At 56.3% G+C, this 23,851-nt stretch overlaps 1 protein-coding gene across 1 annotated transcript in view; it reads left to right on the top strand.

Annotated features, from left to right (window-relative positions):
- VAV1 (vav guanine nucleotide exchange factor 1) overlaps positions 1 to 22,986 on the top strand; it is a 36,470-nt gene extending 13,484 nt beyond the window's left edge. Inside the window, exons 11-27 of the mRNA XM_066570272.1 lie at positions 602 to 670; positions 1,421 to 1,507; positions 3,629 to 3,714; positions 4,668 to 4,800; positions 5,648 to 5,757; positions 5,864 to 5,965; positions 6,946 to 7,043; positions 10,674 to 10,696; positions 11,783 to 11,828; positions 13,230 to 13,366; positions 14,737 to 14,802; positions 14,959 to 14,990; positions 16,374 to 16,490; positions 18,508 to 18,595; positions 19,763 to 19,869; positions 21,101 to 21,266; positions 21,957 to 22,986. Of these exons, the coding sequence (XP_066426369.1) occupies positions 602 to 670; positions 1,421 to 1,507; positions 3,629 to 3,714; positions 4,668 to 4,800; positions 5,648 to 5,757; positions 5,864 to 5,965; positions 6,946 to 7,043; positions 10,674 to 10,696; positions 11,783 to 11,828; positions 13,230 to 13,366; positions 14,737 to 14,802; positions 14,959 to 14,990; positions 16,374 to 16,490; positions 18,508 to 18,595; positions 19,763 to 19,869; positions 21,101 to 21,266; positions 21,957 to 22,010 (1,521 nt within the window). The 3' untranslated portion in view covers positions 22,011 to 22,986. The remainder of the gene's footprint in view (positions 1 to 601; positions 671 to 1,420; positions 1,508 to 3,628; positions 3,715 to 4,667; positions 4,801 to 5,647; positions 5,758 to 5,863; positions 5,966 to 6,945; positions 7,044 to 10,673; positions 10,697 to 11,782; positions 11,829 to 13,229; positions 13,367 to 14,736; positions 14,803 to 14,958; positions 14,991 to 16,373; positions 16,491 to 18,507; positions 18,596 to 19,762; positions 19,870 to 21,100; positions 21,267 to 21,956) is intronic.
- Positions 22,987 to 23,851: the final 865 nt, after the last annotated feature.

Genomic DNA, 23,851 nt, shown 5'->3' with positions numbered 1-23,851 from the left:
ACACACCTGGGGACACCTGGGCACACCTGAGACACACCTGGGGACATTTGGGGACACACCTGGGCACAACTGTGGACACCTGGGGGGGACATGGGGACACCTGGAGGAGGAGGGACACACCTGGGCACACTTGGGGACACACCTGGGCACACTTGGGGACACTGGGGACACACCCATTACACACCTGGAGACACCTGGGGACACCTTAGACACACCTGGGACACACCTGGGGACATCTGGGGACATTTGGGGACACACCTGGGGACACCTGGGACACACCTGGGGACATTGGGGACACACCTGGGACACACCTGGGCACACCTGGGCACACCTGGGGACATTGGGGACACACCTGGGACACACCTGGGCCACACCTGGGCACACCTGGGCACACCTGGGGACATTGGGGACACACCTGGGACACACCTGGGCCACACCTGGGCACACCTGGGCACACCTGGGGACATTGGGGACACACCTGGGGCACACCTGGGGACATTGGGGACACACCTGGGCACACCTGGGACACACCTGGGCACACCTGGGGACATTGGGGACACACCTGGGGCACACCTGGGCCCACGGTGACCTTTGACCCCAGGAGCTGGTGAAGCTGACCCCGGACGCGGCCGAGCGGGAGCGGCTGAGGGGGGCCCTGGACGCCATGAGGGTGGGGCTGGGGGCGGCCTGGGGGGGTTTGGGGCATTTTGGGGGGATTTGGGGGTCCTGGGGAGGATTTAGGGGGAATTTGGGGGGCATTTTGGGGGGGGATTTTGGGGCGTTTTGGGGGTCCTGAAGGGGATGGGGGGGGATTTGGGGGTCCTGGGGAGGATTTGGGGGGTCTTGGGGGGGAATTTGGGGGTTCCAGGGATAATTTGGTGGTTCTAGGGTGGGATTTGGGGATTCCGGGGGAGCGATTTTGGGGGTTCCAGGGATAATTTGGGGGTTCCAGGTGAGGATTTGGGGTTCCAGGGATAATTTGGGGGTTTCAGGGGGGGGATTTTGGGGTTCCAAGGGGGATTTTGGGGTTTCAGGAGGGGATTTTGGGATTTCTGAGTGGGATTTTGGGGTTTCTGGGTGGGGATTTTGGGATCCAGGGGGGGATTTGGGGTTCCAGGGGGGGGGATTTTGGGGTTTCTGGGGGGGATTTTGGGGTTCCAAGGGTGATTTTGGGGTTTCTGAGTGGGATTTTGGGGTTTCTGGGGGGATTTTGGGATTTCTGAGTGGGATTTTGGGGTTCCAGGGGGGATTTTGGGATCCAGGGGGGGATTTTGGGGTTCGAGGCAGGTTTGGGGTTCCAGGGGGGATTTTGAGATTTCTGGGGGGGATTTTGGGGTTTCTGGGGGGAATTTTGGGGGTCCAGGGGGGGATTTTGGGATTTTGGGGGTCTCTGACCGGAGCCCCCCCAAAACCCCCCCAGGACCTGGCCCAGTGCGTGAACGAGGTCAAACGGGACAACGAGACCCTGAAACAGCTCACGAGCATCCAGCTCTGCCTGCACAACATGGTGGGGACCCCAAAATCCCCAAATCCCCCCCGGGAACCCCAAAATCCCCAAATTCCCCCCTGGGATCCCCAAAATCCCCATCCTCTCCCCCCACAAAGAACCCCCCCAAAAAAAACCCCTAAATAAACCCCGGGACCATCAAATACCCTTGTGCCCCCCAAATTCCCCAAAGAACCCCCCAAAATAACCCCAAATAAACCCCTGGGACCCCCAAATTACCCCGGTACCCCCAAATTACTTCGGGACCCCCAAATCCCCCCTGGGAGCCCCAAATCCCCCCTGGGACCCCCAAATTCCCCAAACCTCCCCAAAGAACCCCCCAAAATAACTCCAAATAAACCCATGGGAACCCCAAATTCCCCCTGGGAGCCCCAAAATCCTCCCTGGGACCCCACATCTGCCCCCTGGGACCCCTAAATTCCCCCTTGGGACCCCCAAATTCCCCCAGGACCCTCAAATCCCCCCGGGATGCCCAATTTCCCCCCTGGGACCCCCAAATTCCACAGGACCCCCAAATTCCTCCACGGGACCCCCAAATTCCCCCCCTGGGACCCCCAAATATCCCCAGGACCCCCAGATTCCCCCAGGACTCTCAAATTCCCCCCGGGACCCCCAAATTCCCCCCAGGAGCCCCAAATCCCCGCTGGGACCCATTCCTGATGTCCACCCCGTTCCTGATGTCCTGTTCCCGATGTCCATCCTGTTCCTGATGTCCACCCCCTTCCTGATGTCCATCTTGTTCCCGTGTCCCATTCCCGTTGTCCCAATGTCCATCTCATTCCTGATGTCCATCTCGTTCCCGCTGTCCATACCCCTCCCAATGTCCCAATGTCCACCCCATTCCCCTGTCCTGTTCCCACTGTCCTGATCCTGATGGTGTCTTCCTGATGTCCACCTCGTTCCCAATGTCCATCCCATTCCCAATGTCCATCCTGTTCCCAATGTCCATCCCATTCCCAATGTCCACTCCATTCCTGATGTCCACCCCATTCCTGATGTCCATCCCGTTCCTGATGTCCACCTCGTTCCCAATGTCCATCCCATTCCCAATGTCCACTCCATTCCTGATGTCCACCCCATTCCTGATGTCCATCCCATTCCTGATGTCCCGATGTCCATCCCATTCCCAATGTCCATCCTGTTCCCAATGTCCATCCCATTCCCAATGTCCACTCCATTCCTGATGTCCACCCCGTTCCTGATGTCCACCTTGTTCCCAATGTCCACCCCATTCCCGATGTCCACCCCATTCCCAATGTCCACCCCGTTCCCGATGTCCCAATTTCCACCCTGTTCCCGATGTCCATCCCATTCCTGATGTCCCAATGTCCCAATGTCCACCCCATTCCTGATGTCCACCCCATTCCCAATGTCCACCCCATTACTGATGTCCCAATTTCCACCCTGTTCCCGATGTCCATCCCATTCCTGATGTCCCAATGTCCCAATGTCCACCCCATTCCCAATGTCCACCCCGTTCCTGATGTCCCAATGTCCCAATGTCCACCCCATTCCTGATGTCCACCCCATTCCCAATGTCCACCCCGTTCCTGATGTCCACCCCATTCCTGATGTCCACCCCGTTCCTGATGTCCACCCCATTCCTGATGTCCACCCCATTCCCAATGTCCACCCCGTTCCTGATGTCCTGATGTCCACCCCGTTCCTGATGTCCACCCCATTCCTGATGTCCCAATGTCCCAATGTCCACCCCATTCCTGATGTCCACCCCGTTCCCAATGTCCATCCCGTTCCTGATGTCCCAATGTCCACCCCGTTCCTGATGTCCACCCCATTCCTGATGTCCACCCCGTTCCTGATGTCCACCCCGTTCCTGATGTCCACCCCATTCCCAATGTCCACCCCGTCCCTGATGTCCCAATGTCCCAATGTCCACCCCATTCCTGATGTCCACCCCGTTCCCAATGTCCATCCCGTTCCTGATGTCCCAATGTCCACCCCGTTCCTGATGTCCACCCCATTCCTGATGTCCACCCCATTCCTGATGTCCACCCCATTCTCAATGTCCACCCCGTTCCTGATGTCCTGATGTCCACCCCATTCCTGATGTCCACCCCATTCCTGATGTCCACCCCATTCCTGATGTCCACCCCGTCCCAGCCGCAGTCCCTGGCACAGTTCGGGCGCCCCAAGATCGATGGGGAGCTGAAGGTCTCCAGTGCTGAGAGACGCTCCAAGGCGGACAGGTGGGCTGGGGACACCTGGAGACACCTGGGGACACCACAGGGACACCACAGGGACATCACAGGAATATGGGGACACCACAGAGACATGGGGCCACCTCAGGAACATCTCAGGAACACCTTGGGGACACCTCAGGAACATCTCAGGCACAGGGGGATACCTGGGGACACCTGGGGACACCACAGGGACATCACACGAACACCTTGGGGACACCACAGAGACATGGGGCCACCTCAGGAACATCTCAGGAACACCTTGGGGACACCTCAGGGACATGGGGACATCCATGGGGACACGAGAACATCCATGGGGACACCTCAGGGACACCTCAGGGACACGTTGGGGACACCTCAGGGACATGGGGACATCTCAGGGACATGGGGACATTCATGGGGACACCTCAGGAACACCTTGGGGACACCTCAAGAACATCTCAGGAACACCTCAGGGACATGGGGACATCATGGGGACACCATGGGGACATGAGAACATCCATGGAGACACCTCAGGAACACCTCAGGGACACCTCAGAGACATGGGGACACCATGGGGACATGAGAACGTCCATGGGGACACTGCAGGGACACCTTGGGGACACTTCAAGGACATGAGGACATCCATGGAGACACCTCAAGGATACCTCAGGGATATGGAGACACCATGGGGACATGAGAACATCCATGGAGACACCTCAGGAACACCTCAAGAACATGGGGACACCATGGGCACACCACGGCCACACCATGGGGACAGGAGACCGTCCATGGGGACACCTCAGGGACACCTCAGGGACGTGAGGACACCATGGGGACATGAGATAACAGAGACCTCCCCTTGGGGACACCCCTGGGGACACCACAGGGACACTTGGAGGCCGGTCCAGGGCAGCCATGGGGACACCCTGTGGAGCGCGGTGGCCTCAGGGACACGGTGCCACCCTTGTCACCGTCCCCAGGTACGGCTTCCTGCTGGACAAGGCCCTGATCATCTGCAAGCGCCGCGGGGACTCCTACGAGACCAAGGACGTGGTGGACCTCCAGAGCCACCAACTCCACGATGGTGACCTCGAGCCTCGTGATGGCAAGAAGGTACTGGGGACACCGTGGGGACATCAGGGGGACACCAGTGGCCAGGTTCCTCCAGTCCCAGTGTCCTCTTCCCAAAGGACCCCGGTGGACACAGGTGTCCAGTCTTGTGGACCTCAGGAACCTGGTCACCGGTGGACACTGGTGTCCAGTTCCAAGCGGTCCCAAGTGTCCAGATCCTGGTGGTCCCCAGGTCCTCTTCCCCATGACCTCAGAGGTCCAGGTCTGGTGGATCCCAGGAATTTGGTTCCTGGTGGTGCCAACATCCAGGTCCCTGGTGGATCCCAAAACCCCATTCCCTGGTGGATCCCCAAAATCCTGGTCCCTCGTGGACCCCCAAACCCTGTTCCCTGGTGGACCCCAACATCAAGGTCCCTGGTGGGTCCCCAAAATCTGGTCCCTGGTGGACACAGATGTCCAGGTCAGGTGGATCCTGGTTCCTCTTCTCTGGTGGATCCTCAAATTCTGTTCCCTGGTTGATCCCAGGATTCTGGTCCCTGGTGGACCCCAGAACCCCATTTCAGGTGGATCCCAAAACCCAATACCCTGATGGATTCCAAGATCCTGGTCCCTGGTGAACCCCAAACCCCCATTTCCTGGCGGATCCCCAAAATCTGGTCCCTGGTGAACCCCAAAACCCAATACCCTGATGGATTCCAAGATCCTGGTCCCTGGTGGATCCCCAAAATCTGGTCCCTGGTGCACCATGATGTCCACGTCCCCAGTGGACACCCCACCACCCCATGACCCCAAGAGGGGGGTGTGACCCCAATGTCCCCAGTGTCCCCATGTGACCCTGCCCCACTTGGGGGGCGTGGCTGACCCCACCCCACCCCACCCCACCCCACAGTGGTCCCACACCTTCATGCTGCTGGACATGGCTGGGCTGCCGGACTACGAGCTCTTCTTCAAGACGCGCGAGCTGAAGAAGAAGTGGCTGGAGCAGTTCGAGATGGCCCTGTAGGTGGCCCTGTCCCCACCGAGGAGGTCCCACCTGCCCCACTGGGTGGCCCTGGGGACGTCCAGGTTGTCCCCACCTGACCCAGGTCCTCCCCATGTCCGGCAGGTCCAACATCTTCCCTGAGAATGCCCTGGCTGATGGACACGACTTCCAGATGTTCTCCTTCGAGGACACCACGTCCTGCAGGGCCTGCCAGATGTTGCTGAGGTAGGACCCCAAAATTGTGTCCACATGGTCCTGGAGAGGCCACGGGGGGGGGGGGTCTGGGAGAGGAGGAGACCCCCAGGAGGTTGGAGGTGGGTGGGTCACGTTCTTGGGGTGGTGAGGTCAAGGTGGAAGTTGGTGATGGAGGGGCTGGTGGGGTCGTGGGAAGGTCAAGCTCAAGGTGGGTCAAGCCTTGGAGGGTGGTCAAGGGCTGGGGAGGGGTCAAGGAGCTCCTTGGGGGTCAAGCTGTGAGTGGCCTCAAGGTGGGTCAAGGTTGGGTTGGAGTCAAGGTGGGTCAATGGTTGAGTGGAGGCCAAGGTGGGTCAAGGTTGAGTTGGAGTCGAGGTGGGTCAAGGTTGGGTGGAGATCAAGAAGTCCGGGTGGGCCAATGGTTGGGTAGAAAACAACAAGGTGGGTCAAGGTTGGGTGGAGGTCAGGAGATCAAGGTAGGTCAATGGTTGCGTAGAAAATGACAAGGTGGGTGAAGACCAAGCTGGGTCAAATGTTGGTTGGAGGCCAAGGCCAAACTGGATCAAGGTTGGGTGGTGGTCAAGGTTGAGGTGGGTCAAGGCCAAGGTTGGATGGAGGCCAAGGTTGGCCAAGCCCCAGGTGGGCCAAAGTCAAGGTGAGACCCTCCTGGTTGGGTTGATGCTGGTGGGACCAACCTGGGCCAAGACTCAGGTGGATCAAGAGCTCTGCTGGACAACCTGGGTGGGTCATGGATGGGTCAGTCCTGGATGGGCTCAGGTCAATCATGGACTGGTCAGTCATGGACAGGCTCAGGCCAACCATGGACTGGTCAGTCCTGGACAGATTCAGGTTGGTCCTGGACTGGTCAGTCTTGGACTGGTCAGTCCTGGTTGGGCTCAGGTCAATCATGGACTGGTGAGTCCAGTGTGGCCTCAGGTGGGTGTGGGGCATGGCTGATGGTGTCCCCTGTGACCATGACCTTGTGTCCCCCTGTGTGCCCCCCGTGTCCCCAGGGGCACCTTCTACCAGGGCTATCGCTGCAGCCGCTGCCGAGCCCCCGCCCACAAGGAGTGCCTGGGGCGCGTGGGGACCTGCGGGAAGGCCGGAACTGGTGAGCGGCATCATGGGATTGGGGAGGGGCATCATGGGATTGGGGAGGAGGGAAACAGTGGATGGGGGCAGGAGGGTAATGGGGGAGAGAGAGGCATTGTGGGATACAAGATGGCTGACAGCACAGGGTATTGTGGGATACAAGATGGCTGACATTTAGCAGGGCATTGTGAGATACAACGTGGCTGACACTGAGTATCATAGGATACAAAATGGCTGACATTTAACAGGGCATTGTGGGATACAAAATGGCTGACACTGATAATACAAGTTGGCTGCTAAGGCAGGGAATTGTGGGATACAAGATGTCTGACACTGATCACTATGGAATACAAGATGGCTGCCAAAGCAGGGCATTATGGGATACAAGATGGCTGACATTGCGCTGGGAGTTGTAGGATACAACATGGCTGACAGTTAGCAGAGCATTGTGGGATACAAGATGGCTGACACTGAGCACTGTAGGATACAAGATGGCTGACACAACACAGGGCTTTGTGGGATACAAGATGGATGACACTGAGTAGCATAGGATACAACATGGCTGACATTTAGAAGGGAATTGTGGGATACAAGATGGATGACACAGATGACACAGTAGCATAGAATACAAAATGGCTGACACAGCTCAGGGCATAGTGGGATACAAGATGGCTGACAGAACAGGGAATTGTGGGACACAAGATGGCTAACAGAGAGCATTATGGAATACAAGATGGCTGACGCAACTAAGGGAATTCTGGGATACAACATGGCTGACCGTAAGCATTATGGAATACAAGATGGCTGACATTTAGCAGAGCATTGTGGGATACAAGATGGCTAACACTTAGCAGGGCATCATGGGATACAACATGGCTGACACTGAGTATCATAGGATACAAAATGGCTGACATTTAGTAGGGAATTGTGGGATACAAGATGGCAGACAGCACAGTGCATTGTGGGATACAAGATGGCTGACACTGATCACTATGGAAGGCAAGAAGGCTGCCAAAGCAGGGTATTGTGGGATACAAGATGGCTGACAGCACAGTGTATTGTGGGATACAAAATGGCTGTCACTGATCATTACAGAATACAAGATGGCTGCTAAAGCAGGGCATTGTGGGATACAAGATGGCTGACACAGCACAGGGCATTGTGGGATACAAGATGGCTGACACAGAGCATCATGGGATACAAGATGCCATAATGGGATACAAGATGGCTGACACAAAGCACTGTAGAATACAAGATGGCTGCCAAAGCAGGGCATTGTGGGATACAAGATGGCTGACACTGAGCACTATGGAACACAAGATGTCTGCCAAAGCACAGGGCATTGTGGGATACAAGATGGCTGCCAAAGAAGGGTATTGTGGAATACAAGATGGCTGACACTGAGCACTATGGAATACAAGATGGCTGCCAAAGCAGGGCATTGTGGGATACAAGATGGCTGACACAAAGCACTGTAGAATACAAGATGGCTGCCAAAGCAGCGCATTGTGGGATGCAAGATGGCTGACACAGCACAGGGCATTGTGGGATACAAGATGGCTGACATTTAGCAGGGTATTGTAGGATACAAGATGGCTGACACTGATCACTGTAGGATACAAGATGGCTGCCAAAGCAGGGCATTGTGGGATACAAGATGGCTGACAAAGCACAGGGCATTGTGGGATACAAGATGGCTGACACAAAGCACTGTAGAATACAAGATGGCTGCCAAAGCAGGGCATTGTGGGATACAAGATGGCTGACACAGCAGGGTATTGTGGGATGCAAGATGGCTGACATTTAGCAGGGTATTGTAGGATACAAGATGGCTGACACTGATCACTGTAGGATACAAGATGGCTGCCAAAGCAGGGCATTGTGGGATACAAGATGGCTGACAAAGCACAGGGCATTGTGGGATACAAGATGGCTGACACTGATCCCTATGGAATACAAGATGGCTGCCAAAGTAGGGCATAGTGGGATACAAGATGGCTGACACAGAGCATCATGGGATACAAGATGGCTGACACAAAGCGCTGTGGAATACAAGATGGCTGATAGAGCAAAGGTCATTGTGGGATACAAGATGGCTGACACAAAGCACTGTAGGATACAAGATGGCTGCCAAAGCAGGGCATAGTGGGATACAAGATGGCTGCCAAAGCAGGGCATTGTGGGATACAAGATGGCTGACACTGATCCCTATGGAATACAAGATGGCTGCCAAAGCAGGGCATTGTCGGATACAAGATGGCTGACACAGAGCATCATGGCATACAAGATGGCTGACACTGAGCACTATGGAACACAAGATGGCTGACACAGCACAGGGCATTGTGGGATACAAGATGGCTGCCAAAGCAGGGCATTGTCTGATACAAGATGGCTGACACTGAGCACTATGGAATACAAGATGGCTGACACAGCACAGGGCATTGTGGGATACAAGATGGCTGCCAAAGCAGGGCATTGTCTGATAAAAGATGGCTGACACAGAGCATCATGGGATACAAGATGGCTGACACAGCACTATGGAATACAAGATGGCTGACATGGAGCATTATGGGATACAAGATGGCTGACACAGGACACGGCATTGTGGGATACAAGATGGCTGACACAGGACAGGATATTGTGGGATACAAGATGGCCGACAAGGAGCAAGGCATTGTGGGATACAAGATGGCTGACACAGCACAGGGCATTGTGGGATACAAGATGGCCGACACAGCACAGGGCATTGTGGGATACAATATGGCGGACACGGAGCAAGGCATTGTGGGATGCTGTAATGACGGCCTCAGGCTGAGCCCAATTCAATGCAAGCATCAATTAAGAGAGGCATTCATTAGTGGCTGCATTAATTAGGGCTGGGCCCAATTACCCCATCATTAATAAGGGGGTGGAGTCATTGGCTGTCATTAATTAGTGGTGGATCTATTTTCCCGCTATTAATTAGGGCTGGGCTAATTACCATATCATTAATAATAGGATGGACTAATTACCATATAATTATTTAGGGGATGGACTAATTATCCTCAGGTCTAAATACCCCAGCATTAATTAATAGAGGGACTAATTGCCATATCATTAATTAGGGGATGGACTAATTACCCTCAGCCCTAATTACCCCACCATTAATTAAGAGAGAGGCTAATTGCCATATCATAAATTAGAGGATGGGCTAATTATGCCAACATTAATTAAGAGAGAGACTAATTACCATACCATTAATTACCTGATGGACAAATTACCCCAATGTTAATTAAGACACAGGCTAATTACAATATTATTAATTAGGGGAAGGGTTAATTACCCCACCATTAATTAGAACATAGGTTAATTACCATATCAGTAATTAGGGGATGGACTAATTACCCTCATCCCTAAATACCCCAACACCAATTAAGAAGGAGGCTAATTACCATATCATTAATAAGGGGTTGGACTAACGACCCTTAGCCTCAATTACCCCAACAATAATTAATTACTCTAATTATTCAGGAAACTAATGACCAATTACTCCATCGCTATTAAGTTGCCACCTAATTACCCCTCATTAATTAAAGCAGGACCTGATTACCTCCTCGCTAATTAAGAAAACCCCTAATTACCCCTCCCTAATGAATTTTCTCCTCCCCAGATCCCGGATCGGGCGCACGGAAGGTACCAAAATCCCCCAAAAACGGGGGGGGGGGGGGGGGGGCCGCTCGGGACGAACCAAAACCCGAATTCTGGGGGGGGATCCCGGGGGCCTCTGGGTGGGATTTTGGGGTCCCGGGTGGGGTTTTGGGGGTTTTTGGGGTCGGGGTTGGGGTTTTGGGGTCCCGGCTGGGGTTTTTAGGGTCCGGGTGGGGTTTTTGGGGTCCCGGGTGGGGTTTTTGGGGTCCCGGGTGGGGTTTTTGGGGTTTTTGGGGTCCCGGCTGGGGTTTTTAGGGTCCGGGTGGGGTTTTTGGGGTCCCGGGTGGGGATTTTGGGGACCGGGTTGGGTTTTTCGGTCCCGGTGGGGTTTTTGGGGTCCCGGTCGGAGTTTTTGGGGTCCTGGATGGGGTTTTTGGGGTCCCGGGTGGGAATTTTGGGGTTTTTGGTGTCCGGGTTGTGGTTTTTGCGGTCTGGGTTGGGATTTTGGGGTCCCGGGTGGGGTTTTTGGGGTCCCAGTCGAAGATTTTGGGGTCCCGGGTTGAAATTTTGGGGTCCGGGTGTGGTTTTGGGGTCCCGGATGGGGTTTTTGGGAACCAGGGTCAGATTCTGGGGTCCCGGTCGGAGTTTTTGGGGTCCGGGTGGGGTTTTGGGGGTTTTTGGGGTCCGGGTGTGATTTTGGGGTCGGGGTTGGGGATTTTGGGGTCTCAGTTGGGTTTTTTTGGGTCCGGGTTGGGATTTTTGGGGTCCCTTTTGGGGTTTTTGGGGTCCCGGGTTGTGATTTTGGGGTCCCAGGTGCGGTTTTTAGGGTCCGGGTTGGGTTTTTGGGGTCCCGGGTGTGATTTTGGGGTCCCGGTCGGGGTTTTTGGGGTCCCGGGTGGCGATTTTGGGGTCCCGGCTGGGGTTTTTGGCATCCCGGGTAGGGATTCTGGGGTCCTGGGTGGGAATTTTGGGGATTTTGGGGTCCCGGGTTGGGATTTTGGGCCCCAGGTTGGGGTTTTTGGGGTCCCGTGTTGGGGTTTTTGGGGTCTCTGGGTGGGGGGGGGGGTTCAGACCCCCCCCCCAACCCCTCCCCCACTCACGGGGGTCTCTGTCCCCCCCTCCCCCCCCCAGAACAAATCGCAGCGCCCGGGACCCGACAAGAAACGGGGGGAGCTGGGTGAGGAATTTGGGGGGTCCCGACCCCCACATTTCAAATTTTGGGGGTGGTTTGGGTGGTCCTGATCCCCCTCAGATCAAATTTGGGGGTCCCGACCCCCCCGGGCAGATTTTGGGGGGTCCCGACCCCCACATTTCAAATTTTGGGGGTGGTTTGGGTGGTCCTGATCCCCCTCAGATCAAATTTGGGGGTCCCGACCCCCCCCGGGCAGATTTTGGGGGGTCCTGACCCCCACAGTTCAAATTTTGGGGGTGGTTTGGGTGGTCCTGATCCCCCTCAGATCAAATTTTGGGGGCTCCTGATCCCCCCGCGAGTTGAAATTTGGGGGTCTTGACCCCCCGCCCCCAGTTCAAATTTTGGGGGTTCAGACCCCCCCCATTTTAAATTTCGGGGGGTCCTGAATCCCCCAAGTTCCAATTTGGGGGGTCCTGACCCCCCCCCCCGAGTTGAAATTTGGGGGGACCCAGCCCCGATTTTGGGGGGGTTTTGGGGGGTCCTGGTCCCCCTCAGATCAAATTTTGGGGGTTCTGACCCCCCCCAGGACAGATTTGGGGGAGCCCCGGGTGGTTTTTGACCCCCCCAAATCCATTTTTGGGGTTCCCTGGGGGTTTTTTGACCCTCCCAAATCCATTTTTGGGGTTTTTTGACCCCCCAAATCCATTTTTTGGGGGCGTTTGACCCCCCCAAATCCATTTTTGGGGTTCCCTGGGGGTTTTGAACTCCCCAAATGAATTTTGGGGGTCCCTGGGGGTATTTGCCACCCCAAATCCATTTTTTGGGGGTTTTTGACCCCCCCAGATCCATTTTTCGGGGTCCCTGGGGGTATTTGCCACCCCAGATCCATTTTTGGGGGTCCCTGGGGGTTTTTTAACCCCCCAAAATCCATTTTTGGGGTTTTTGACCCCCCCAAATCCTTTTTTGGGGTCCCTGGTGGTATTTGCCACCCAGATCCATTTTTGGGGGTTTTTGACTCCCCCAAATCCATTTTTGGGGGTCCCTGGGTGTTTTGTCCCCCAAATCCATTTTTGGGGGTTCCTGGGGGTTTTTTAACCCCCCAAAATCCATTTTTGGGGCTTTTTGCCCCCCCCCCAGATCCATTTTTGGGGTTCCCTGGGGGTATTTGCCACCCCAGATCCATTTTTGGAGGTTTTTGATTCCCCAATTCCATTTTTGGGGTTCCCTGAGGGGTTTTTGACCCCCCCCAAATCCGTTTTTGGTGGTCCCTGGTGGTTTTTGAACCCCCCCAATCCATTTTTGGGGGTCCCGGGGGGGTTTGGCCCCCCAAAATCCTCTTGGGGGGGGTTTGAGCCCCCCGACTCCATTTTTGGGGTTCCCTGGGGGTTTTTGACCCCCCCAAATCCATTTTTGGAGGGTCCTGACTCAGGGTTCCCCCCCCCCCAGGTCTCCCCAAAATGGAGAGCACCCAGCCCTACCTTGGGGTGCCCCCCCCGCCGGGGCTCCTGGCCCCGCCCCTTCGCCTCAGCCCCGGTGACGTCATCGAGGTGACCGCGGCCGAGGCCGAGGAGCTCTGGTGGCAGGTGGGGGATGGGCGGGGGGGGGTCCCAAAAATTTGGGGGGCGGGGGGGGGGCCTGAAATGGGAGGGGTTCGGTCCTAAAATGGGGGGGGGGGGGTAAAAAATGGGGGTTCGGTCCTAAAAAGGGGGGACCCCAAAAATGGGGTTGGGACCCCAAAAATGGGGAGGGGGCTCCTGAAATGGGGGGGTTCCAAATAATGGGGGGGGGGGGGGGGGGAGTGTCCTAAAAAGGGAGGAACCCCAAAAATGGGGGGGGGGGGGGGGAGACCTGAAATTGGGGGGGGTCCTAAAATGGGGAGGGGGTCCTAAAATAGGGGGGGGCAACCCCTGAATTTGGGGGGGGGTCCTGAAATTGAGGGGAGGGTCCTGAAATCGGGAGGGGGGAATGGGTTTGGGACCCCCTAAAATGGGGGGGGGGTTGTTAATTGGGGGGGGTCCTGAAATGGGGGGGACCCCAAAAATGGGAGGGGGCTCCTGAAATGGGGGGGGGGGTCCTGTAATGGAGGGGACCCCAAAAATGGGGGGGTCCTAAAATGGGGAGGGGTCGACCCCTGAAATGGGGATGGGACCCCTGAAATGGGGAGGGGTCCTAAAATGTCGGGGGGGGGGACCCTAAAAATGGGGAGGGGGGTCCTAAAATGTCGGGGGGGGGGACCCCAAAAATGGGGAGGGGGCTCCTAAAATGGAGGGGGACCCCAAAAATTGGGGGGTGTCCTATAAAGGGGGGGACCCCAAAAATGGGGAGGGGGCTCCTGAAATGGGGGTGTCCCTAAAATGGCGGTGGCCTGAATTTGGGGGGGGGTCCTAAAATGTGGGGGGGGTCCTGATATTGGGAAGGGACCCCAAAAATATGGGGGGTCCTAAAATGGGGGGGGAGGTCTCAGAGCACCCCAATAACCACTGGAAACCCCTCATAATTTAGGGGAGACCCCCAAAATTTAGGGGAGACCCCCACCCCAAATTCCTGGGGGTCTCCCCACCCCTTTTGGGGGTCTCGGGACCCCCCTGGACCCCCCAAATTTGCCCCTTATAACCCTGGGAGGGGTCTCAAGACACCCCAAAAAATGAGAGAAGACCCCTCCCAAAAATTAGGGGGACCCCCCCCAAAATTTAGGGGAGACCCCACCCCAAATTCCTGGGGGGGTCTCCCCACCCCTTTTGGGGGTCTCGGGACCCCCCTGGACCCCCCCAAATTTGCCCCTTCAATCATTGGGGGAGCTCTCAGAGCATCCCAAAACCCACCAGAGATCCCCCAAAAATTGAGGGGAACCCCTGGAATTTAGGGGAGACCCCACCCCAAATTCCTGGGGGTCTCCCCCACCCTTTTGGGGGTCTCGGGACCCCCCCCGGACCCCCCAAATTTGCCCCCCCAGGGTCGGAACGTGGCCAGCGGGGAGCTGGGCTGGTTCCCCAGCAGCGCCGTCAAACCGTTCGTGGCCGTGAGTTTTGGGGGGATCCCCCCCCAAAAAATCCCCCCCCAAAAAATTCCCCGAATTTGGGGAGGGGGTCTGGGGGGGTCTGGGGGGTCTGGGGTGGGGTTTGGAACCTCGTCCCGAACCCCAATTTTGGGGTTTTTTTCTCTCTTTTTGTCGCAGGCGCCGCTGCCGGATCTCTCCGCCTATCCCTGGTCAGTGCGGGGAGCCCCCAAAATTCGGGGCTGAACCCCAAAAATTCGGCCCTGAACCCCCCCCAAATTCACACCCGGGACCCCAAAAATTCGAACCTGGAACCCCAAAAATTCTGCCCTAGAATCCAAAAATTCACACCTAAAACCCCAAAATTCTGCCCTGAAAAACCTGAAAACCCAAAAAATTCTGCCCTGAACCCCCCCAAATTCACACCCGGGACCCCAAAAATTCCAACCTGGAACCCCAAAAATTCTGCCCTGAACCCCAAAATTCGAACCCGGGTTGGGGTTTTTGTGATCCCGAGCGTATTTTGGGGTCCCGGGTGGGGATTTTGGGGTCCCGGATGTTTTTTGGGGTCCCGCGTGTGATTTTTGGGGTCCCGGTTGGTGTTTTTGTGATCCCGGATGTTTTTTGGGGTCCCGCGTGTGATTTTTGGGGTCCCGGTTGGTGTTTTTGGGGTCCTGCATGTGATTTTTGGGGTCCCGGTTGGGTTTTTGGGGTCCCGGGTGTTTTTGGGGTCCCGGGTGTTTTTGGGGTCCCGGGTGGGGGTTTTTGGGGTCTTGTGTGTGATTTTTGGGGTCTCGGGTGATTTTTGGGGTCCGGGTTGGGTTTTTGGGGTCGTAGTCAGGGTTTTTGGGATCCCGGTTGGGTTTTTGGGTCCTGGGCTAGATTTTGGGGTCCCGGGTGGGGATTTTGGGGTCCCGGGTGTTTTTTGGGGGTCCCGGGTGTGATTTTTGGGGTCCCGTTCCCCGTTTCCAGGTTCGGGGGGTCCCTGGAGCGCGCGGGGGCCGAGCAGTTGCTGTCCCCCCCCGGGTGGGGATTTTGGGGTCCGGGTTGGAGATTTTGGGGTCCTGGGTGTTTTTGGGGGGTCCCGAGTGGGTTTTTGGGATCTCGGTTGGGTTTTTGGGTCCTGGACGGGATTTTGGGGTCCCGGGTGGGGATTTTGGGGTCAGACCCTTCCCTGGAGCTGGGGGGATCCTGGGTGTGGTTTTGGGGGTCCGGGTCGGGGTTTTTGGGGTCCCGGGTGTTTTTGGGGTCCGGGTTGTGGTTTTTGGGGTCCGGGTTGTGGTTTTTGGGTCCGGGTCCGGGTTTTTTGGGGTCAGAGTCGGGATTTTTGAGATCCCGGGTGTTTTTTGGGGTCCCGGGTCGGGGTTTTTGGGGTCCCGGGTGTTTTTGGGGTCCGGGTTGGGATTTTTGCGGTCTTGTGTGTGATTTTTGGGGTCTCGGGTGATTTTTGGGGTCCGGGTTGGGTTTTTGGGGTCGTAGTCAGGGTTTTTGGGATCCCGGGTGTGATTTTTGGGGTCCCGGGTGTGTTTTTTGGGGTCCCGGGTGTTTTTTGGGGTCCCGGGTGTGATTTTTGGGGTCCCGTTCCCCGTTTCCAGGTTCGGGGGGTCCCTGGAGCGCGCCGGGGCCGAGCAGTTGCTGTCCCCCCGCTCCGACGGCGCCTTCCTGGTGCGGCAGCGGCTGCGGGAGCCCGGGGACTTCGCCATCAGCGTCAAGTGAGGGGCACGGGGACACCTGGGGACACCTGGGGACACCTGGGGACAGCTGGGGACATTTGGGGACACCTGGGGACACTGGCGACACTGCGGGGACGCTGGGGACATTTGGGGACACTGCGGGGACTGCTGGGGACACTACGGGGACACCTGGGGACACCTGGGAGCACCTGGGGACACTGCAGGGACACCTGGGGACACTGGCGACACTGCGGGGACGCTGGGGACAGCTGGGGACATTTGGGGACACCTGGGGACACTTGGGGACACTGAAGGGACGCTGGGGACAGCTGGGGACACCTGGGGACACTGCAGGGACACCTGGGGACACTTGGGGACACTGGGGACACTTGGAGAGGACTTTTAGGGACACCTTTGGGGACCATGGGCACAGTTGAGGACACCTGGGGACACTTTGGGGACAGCTTGGGGACACCTGGGCACAGCTGGGGACAGCTTGGGGACAGGGACACCTTGGGGACAGCTGGGGACAGCTTGGGGACAGTTGGAACACTTGGAGAGACTTTTGGGGACACTTTGGGGGACATCTGGGGACACTTAGGGTCAGTTTTGGGGTTGCAGAGAACACCTGGGGACACCTTGGGGACAGTTTGGGGACACTTGGAGACACATTAGGGACACCTTGGGGACACTTGGAAAGACCTTTGGGGACACTTTTGGGGACAGTTTGGGGGACAGTTTGGGGACACTTTTGGGGTCGCAGAGGACACTCGGGGACCTTGTGGAGACGCCTCGGGACAGTTTTGGGGACACTGCAGGGACACTTTTGGGGACACTTGGGGGCACCTTGGGGACACCTCTGGGACATCTCTGGGGACACCTTGGGGACAGTTGGAACGCTTGGAGAGACTTTTGGGGACACTTTGGGGACACTTTGGAGACACTTTGGAGACATTTGGGGACAATTAGGGCCAGTTTTGGGGTCGCAGAGGACACCTGGGGACACCTCTGGGGACACCTTGGGGACACCTCTGAGGACACCTGGGCTACCTTGGGGGACACCTCTGGGGACACTTTGAGAGACTTTTGGGGACACTTTGGGGGACGGCTGGGGACAATTAGGGTGACTTTTGGGGTCGCAGAGGACACCCGGGGACACCTCTGGGGACACTTGAGGACATTTGGGGACATTGCAGGGACACTTTTGGGGGCACTGGGGACACTTTTGGGACACCTGGGGACACCGCGGGGTCATGAGGAGACTTTTGGGGACACGTTTGGGGTGACGGGGACACCTTTGGGGACACTTTGGGGACACCCTGGGGTCATGAGGGGACTTCTGGGGTCGCGGGGACACCTTTGGGGACAGTTGGGGATTGCAGGGACGCCTCTGGGGACACTTTTAGGGAGGGGGAGGGAGAGGGAGGGAGGAAGGGAGGGGGGAAGGGAGGAGGAGGAGGAGGAAGAGGAGAGGAAGGAAATGGCGGAAGGGAGGGAGGAAGGGAGGAAGGGAGGAAGGAAGGAAGGAAGGAAGGAAGGAAGGAAGGAAGGAAGGAAGGAAGGAAGGAAGGAAGGAAGGAAGGAAGGAAGGAAGGAAGGAAGGAAGGAAGGAAGGAAGGAAGGAAATAGGGGCACGAAAAGAAGAAATTGGGGCATGGAAAGAGGGAAAAGGAGAAGGAGGTGAGGAAGAAAGGAATTGGGGAAAGGGAAGGGAAGGGAAGGGAAGGGAAGGGAAGGGAAGGGAAGGGAAGGGAAGGGAAGGGAAGGGAAGGGAAGGGAAGGGAAGGGAAGGGAAGGGAAGGGAAGGGAAGGGAAGGGAAGGAAAGGAAAGGAAAGGAAAGGAAAGGAAAGGAAAGGAAAGGAAAGGAAAGGAAAGGAAAGGAAAGGAAAGGAAAGGAAAGGAAAGGAAAGGAAAGGAAAGGAAAGGAAAGGAAAGGAAAGGAAAGGAAAGGAAAGGAAAGGAAAGGGAGGAAGAGGAAGAGGAGGAGGAAGAGGAGGAGGAAGAGGAGGAGGAAGAGGAGGAGGAAGGGGAGGGTTCGTGTCTGGGTCGCCGCAGGTTCCGCGGGCAGGTGAAGCACATCAAGGTGACGGCGAGCGAGGGGCTCTACAGGGTGACCGAGAGGAAAGCGTTCAGGGGGCTCGTGGTGAGACACCCGCACCCCAAAAACCCCGAAATCGGCCCGGGGGAACCCCAAAAACAACCCGGGGGACCCCAAAAACCCCAAAATCCGCGTGAGGGAGCCCAAAAACCCGGGGAGACCCCAAAATCCGCGTGAGGGAGCCCAGAATCCCGGGAGACCCCAAAAACCCCAAAATCTGCGTGAGGGACCCCAAAAACCCGAGGGGGACCCCAAAATACGTGTGAGGGAGCCCAAAATCCCGGGGGGGGACACAAAAACCCCAAAATCTGCGTGGGGCAACCCAAAAACAAAGTGGGAGATCCCAAAAACCCCAAAATCCAAGTGAGGGACCCCAAAAACCCGGGGGGACACAAAAATCCCAAAATCCGTGTGGGGCACCCCAAAAACCCCAAAATATCCCGGGGGAACCCCAAAATATCCCGGGGGAACCCCAAAAAACCCCAAAACCGGCAGGGGGACCCCAAAAATATCGCGGGGAACCCAAAAACATCCCGGGGTCCCCAAAAAACTCCCAAAAATACCCCGGGCACCCCAAAATGGCCAAAATGCGCGTGGGGGACCCCAAAACATCCCAGGGGACCCCAAAATCTGCGTGGGGGACCCCAAAAACAAACCGGGGACCCCAAAAACCCCCAATAGGGGTGGGACACTCACTTTGGGGTGGTTTTGGGGTTTTTTGGGGTCCCTGACCCCCTTTTGGGGTGGGTTTTGTGTTTTTGGGGTCCCTGACGGGGTTTTGGGTTGGGTTTTCTGTTTTTGGGGTCCCTGACGGGATTTTGGGGCGGTTTTGGGGCAGTTTTGTGTTTTTGGGGTCCCTGACGGGGTTTTGGGGTGGGTTCTGGGTTTTTGGGTTGGGTTCTGTGTTTTTGGGGTCCCTGATGGTGTTTTGGGATGGGTTTTGGGTTTTTGGGTTGGGTTCTGTGTTTTTAGGGTCCCTGACGGGGTTTTGGGGCAGTTTTGTGGTTTTGGGGTCCCTGACGGGATTTTGGGGCGGTTTTTGGGGCAGTTTTGTGTTTTTGGGGTCCCTGAAGGGGTTTTGGGGCGGTTTTGGGGCAGTTTTGTGGTTTTGGGGCAGTTTTGTGGGTTTTGGGGTCCCTGACGGGGTTTTAGGGCAGTTTTGTGTTTTTGGGGTCCCTGACGGGGTTTTGGGGCGGTTTTTGGGGTGGCCAGGAGCTGGTGGAGTTCTACGGGCGGAATTCGCTGCGCGATTGCTTCAAGGGCCTGGACACGACCCTGGCCCTGCCCTACAGAGACCCCGAGAGCCGCGCGGGACCCCGGGAACCCCGTACGGCACCGGGGCTTTGGGGCGTTTTGGGGCGTTTTGGGGCGTTTTGGGGCGTTTTGGGGGGTTTTATGGGGTTTATGGGGTTTGGGGTTGTGGGGTTATGGGGTTATGAAGTTGTGGGGTGGTGGGGTTGTGGGTTATGGGGTTTTATGGGGGTTTATGGGGGTTTATGGGGTTTTAAAGGTGTTTACAGGGTTTTATGGGGTTGTGGGGTTATGGGGTTATGGGGTCGTGGGGTTGTGTGTTATGGGGTTATGGGGTTTGGGGTTTTATGGGGTTTTGGGGGATTTTGGGGGGTTTTATGGGATTTTGGGGGGTTTTATGGGGTTTTATGGGGTTTATGGGGGTTTATGGGGTTTTCTGGGGTTTGGGGTTGTGGGGTTATGGGGTTATGAAGTTGTGGGGTGGTGGGGTTGTGTGTTATGGGGTTTGGGGTTTTATGGGGTTTTGGGGGATTTTGGGGGGGTTTTATGGGATTTTACGGGGTTTTATGGGGCTTTGTGGGGTTGTGTGTTATGGGGTTATGGTGTTTTATGGGGGTTTATGGGGTGTTATGGGGTTGTGGGGTTATGGGGCTTTATGGGGTTTTATGGGGTTTTGTGGGGTTTTATGGGGTTTTTATGGGGTTTTGTGGGGTTTTATGGGGGTTTATGGGGCTTTATGGGGTTTGGGGTTGTGGGGTTATGAGGTTGGGGGTTGTGGTGTTGTGGGGTGGTGGGGTTGTAGGTTATGGGGTTTTATGGGGCTTTATGGGGCTTTATGGGGTTTTATGGGGGTTTATGGGGTTTGGGGTTATGGGGTTATGGATTTGTGGGGTTATGGGCTTGTGGGGTGTTGGGGTTATGGGGTGTCACCCTCTGTCCCCTCTGTCCCCTGTCCCTGTGTTCCCAGATTTCTGTTTGGGGTTGGATTTGGGTTTTGGAGGTGTCCCCGTGTCCCCTGTCACCCTGTCCCCTCTGTCCCCTCTGTCCCTGTGTTCCCAGATTTCTCTTTGGGGTTGGATTTGGGTTTTGGAGGTGTCCCCGTGTCCCCTGTCACCGTGTCCCTGTGTCCCCTCTGTCCCCAGGTGCCACCCGCAGTCTCGGCTCTATTTAGGGCTGGCTTTGGGGTGTCCCCGTGTCCCCTGTCACCCTGTCCCCTCTGTCCCCTGTGTCCCCTCTGTCCCCAGGTGCCACCCGCAGTCTCGGCTCTATTTAGGGTTGGCTTTGGGGGTGTCCCCGTGTCCCCTGTGTGTCCCCAGGTGCCACCCGCAGTTTCGGCTCGGCCAAGGCCCGTTACGCCTTCAGCGCGCGGGACAGGACGGAGCTGTCCCTGCGGGAAGGGGACATCGTGCGCGTCCTGAGCAAGAGGGGACAGCCGGGATGGTGGAAAGGGGAGATCTACGGGCGGGTACGGCACTGTCCCCAACCCTGGGGATATCGGGGACATTGGGGATGTTGGGGACACTGGGGACAGTGGGGACACTGGGGGACATTGGGGACATTGGGGACAGTGGGGACATTGGGGACACTGGAGACATTGGGGACACTGGGGGACACTGGGGACAATGGGGACAGTGGGGACATTGGGGACACTGGGGGACACTGGGGACAATGGGGACAGTGGGGACATTGGGGACACTGGGGGACATTGGGGACATTGGGGACATCGTGCGCGTCCTGAGCAAGAGGGGACAGCCGGGGTGGTGGAAAGGGGAGATCTACGGGCGGGTACGGCACTGTCCCCAACCCTGGGGACACTGGGGGACACTGGGGACAGTGGGGGACATTGGGGACACTGGGGGACATTGAGGACGTTGGGGACACTGGGGATGTTGGGGACATTGGGGACGTGGAGGACATGGTGGACATTGGGGACATCAGGGACAATGGGGACACTGGGGGCATTGGGGACATGTGGAATGTTGGGGACATTGGGGACATTGGGGACACCCCTGAGCCTGTCCCCAGTACCGCGTGTCCTCCCTGTCCCCTGACCCTGTCCCCCTGTCCCCTCACCCTGTCCCTGTGTCCCCTCACCGTGTCCCCCTGTCCCCTCACCCTGTCCCTCTGTCCCCTGACCCTGTCCCTCTGTCCCCAGGTCGGTTGGTTTCCCGCCAATTACGTCGACGAGGATTTTTCTGATTATTGCTGATTTTGGGGCCACCCCGATGTCCCCAACGATGTCCCCAACGATGTCCCAACAATGTCCCCAACGATGTCCCCACAATGTCCCAATGATGTCCTCAAGGACGTGCCCGAGGATGTCCCCAAGGATGTCCCCAAGGATGTCCCCGATGATGTCCTCACTGATGTCCCGATGATGTCCCCAAAAAGTTCTCCAATGACGTCCCAAGGATGTCCCCAATGATGTCCCTGGTGATGTCCCCGAGGATGTCCTCAAGGACGTCCCCCGAGGATGACCCAAATTATGTCCCAGGGATGTCCCCAATGGCGTCCCCAAGGATGTCCCCAATGATGTTCCCAGCGATGTCCCAAGGATGTCCCTGAGGATGTCCCCAGCAATGTCCCCAATGATGTCCCTGAGGATGTCCCAATTATGTCCTCAGTGATGTCCCCACAATGTCCCAGTGATGTCCTCAAGGACGTCCCCGAGGATGTCCCAAATTATGTCCCGATGGTGTCCCCTGGGATGTTCCCGAGGATGTCCCAACAATGTCCCCAAGGATGTCCTTGTTGATGTCCCCAAGGATGTCCCAACGATGTCTCCAATGATGTCCCCAATGATGTCCCCAGAAATGTCCCAAGGATGTCCCAACGACGTCCCCAATGACATCCCAAGGATGTCCCCAATGACGTCCCTGATATGTCCCCAACAATGTCCCAATGATGTCCCCGAGGATGTCCCCAGCAATGTCCCACGGATGTCCCCAATAACGTCCCCAACGATGTCCCCAAGGATGTCCCCAGGATGTCCTCATTGATGTCCCGATGACATCCCCAAAGATGTCCCAACGATGTCCCCAGCGATGTCCCCAATGACGTCCCCGATGAATGTCCCCAATGACGTCCCAAGGATGTCCCAAATGACGTCCCCAAGGATGTCCCCAAGGATGTCCCCAAGGATGTCCCCAAGATGTCCCCAACTCGTTTCTGTCCCATTAAACCGGGCTGGGCTCCAGGGCTGTGGATTTTGACCGATTTTGTCAGGAATTGACCCAAAACGATTCCGGGAACGTCCGGCAAAAGGGCCAAAGGTCAAAGGTCACTGGCTTTGGGAATTTCAGGATTTGGGGATTTATGGGATTTTGAGGATTTCCAGGATTTTGGGAAGGGGAATTTTGGGGATTTACGGGATTTTGAGGACTGAGGGATTTTAGGATTTCTGGGATTTTGGGATTTCGGGAATTTCAGTATTATGGGAAGGGAATTTGGGGATTTTGGGGAATTTTGGGATTTGGGGAATTATGGGGTTTGGGGGTTGTGGGATTTTGGGGATTCTGGGATTTTGGGGTTTACAGGATTTGGGGAATTTCGGGATTTTGAGAAGGGGAAATTCAGGATTTTTGGAGTTCCAGGATTTTGGGAATTCTGGGATTTAGGGGATTTTGGGATTGGGGGATTCCGGTGAAGCCCCTAAAACAGTTACTTTCAAGAGATGATGGGTTAAAGCATAGAATATAAAGCAGTTATGAGAAATATTCAATGTTAGGAAATCACATAGAGCAATAAATTGGGTAAGGTATGGAACACAATGGCAGGGAAGAGATAAGGACAGGCAGTGATAAGTTCAGTGCATTTCAGAACCAAGAAGAACTGCTGGGTAAAGCACGTTTAGGGCCAACATGTCAAATTGACCCTGAGACCCTTGCCAAGGCCTGGAGACTAAGCCAACTACACCGGGAATTGACCAAATTTGGGGAGAGGTTCAAAAGTTTAAAGAGGAAGACTCCTCGAAGCTGATGAAGGCCGACCGGAACGACCCCTGAGAAGATCCTCAAAAGAGAAGTCCCCGCCCACGCTCCGCCTACACCA

The sequence above is a fragment of the Molothrus aeneus genome, unplaced genomic scaffold, assembly GCF_037042795.1.
Source record: "Molothrus aeneus isolate 106 unplaced genomic scaffold, BPBGC_Maene_1.0 scaffold_30, whole genome shotgun sequence".
NCBI lineage: Eukaryota > Metazoa > Chordata > Aves > Passeriformes > Icteridae > Molothrus > Molothrus aeneus.
Note: the sequence above shows the minus strand (reverse complement) of the source record. Positions and strands in the feature narration are given on the sequence as shown.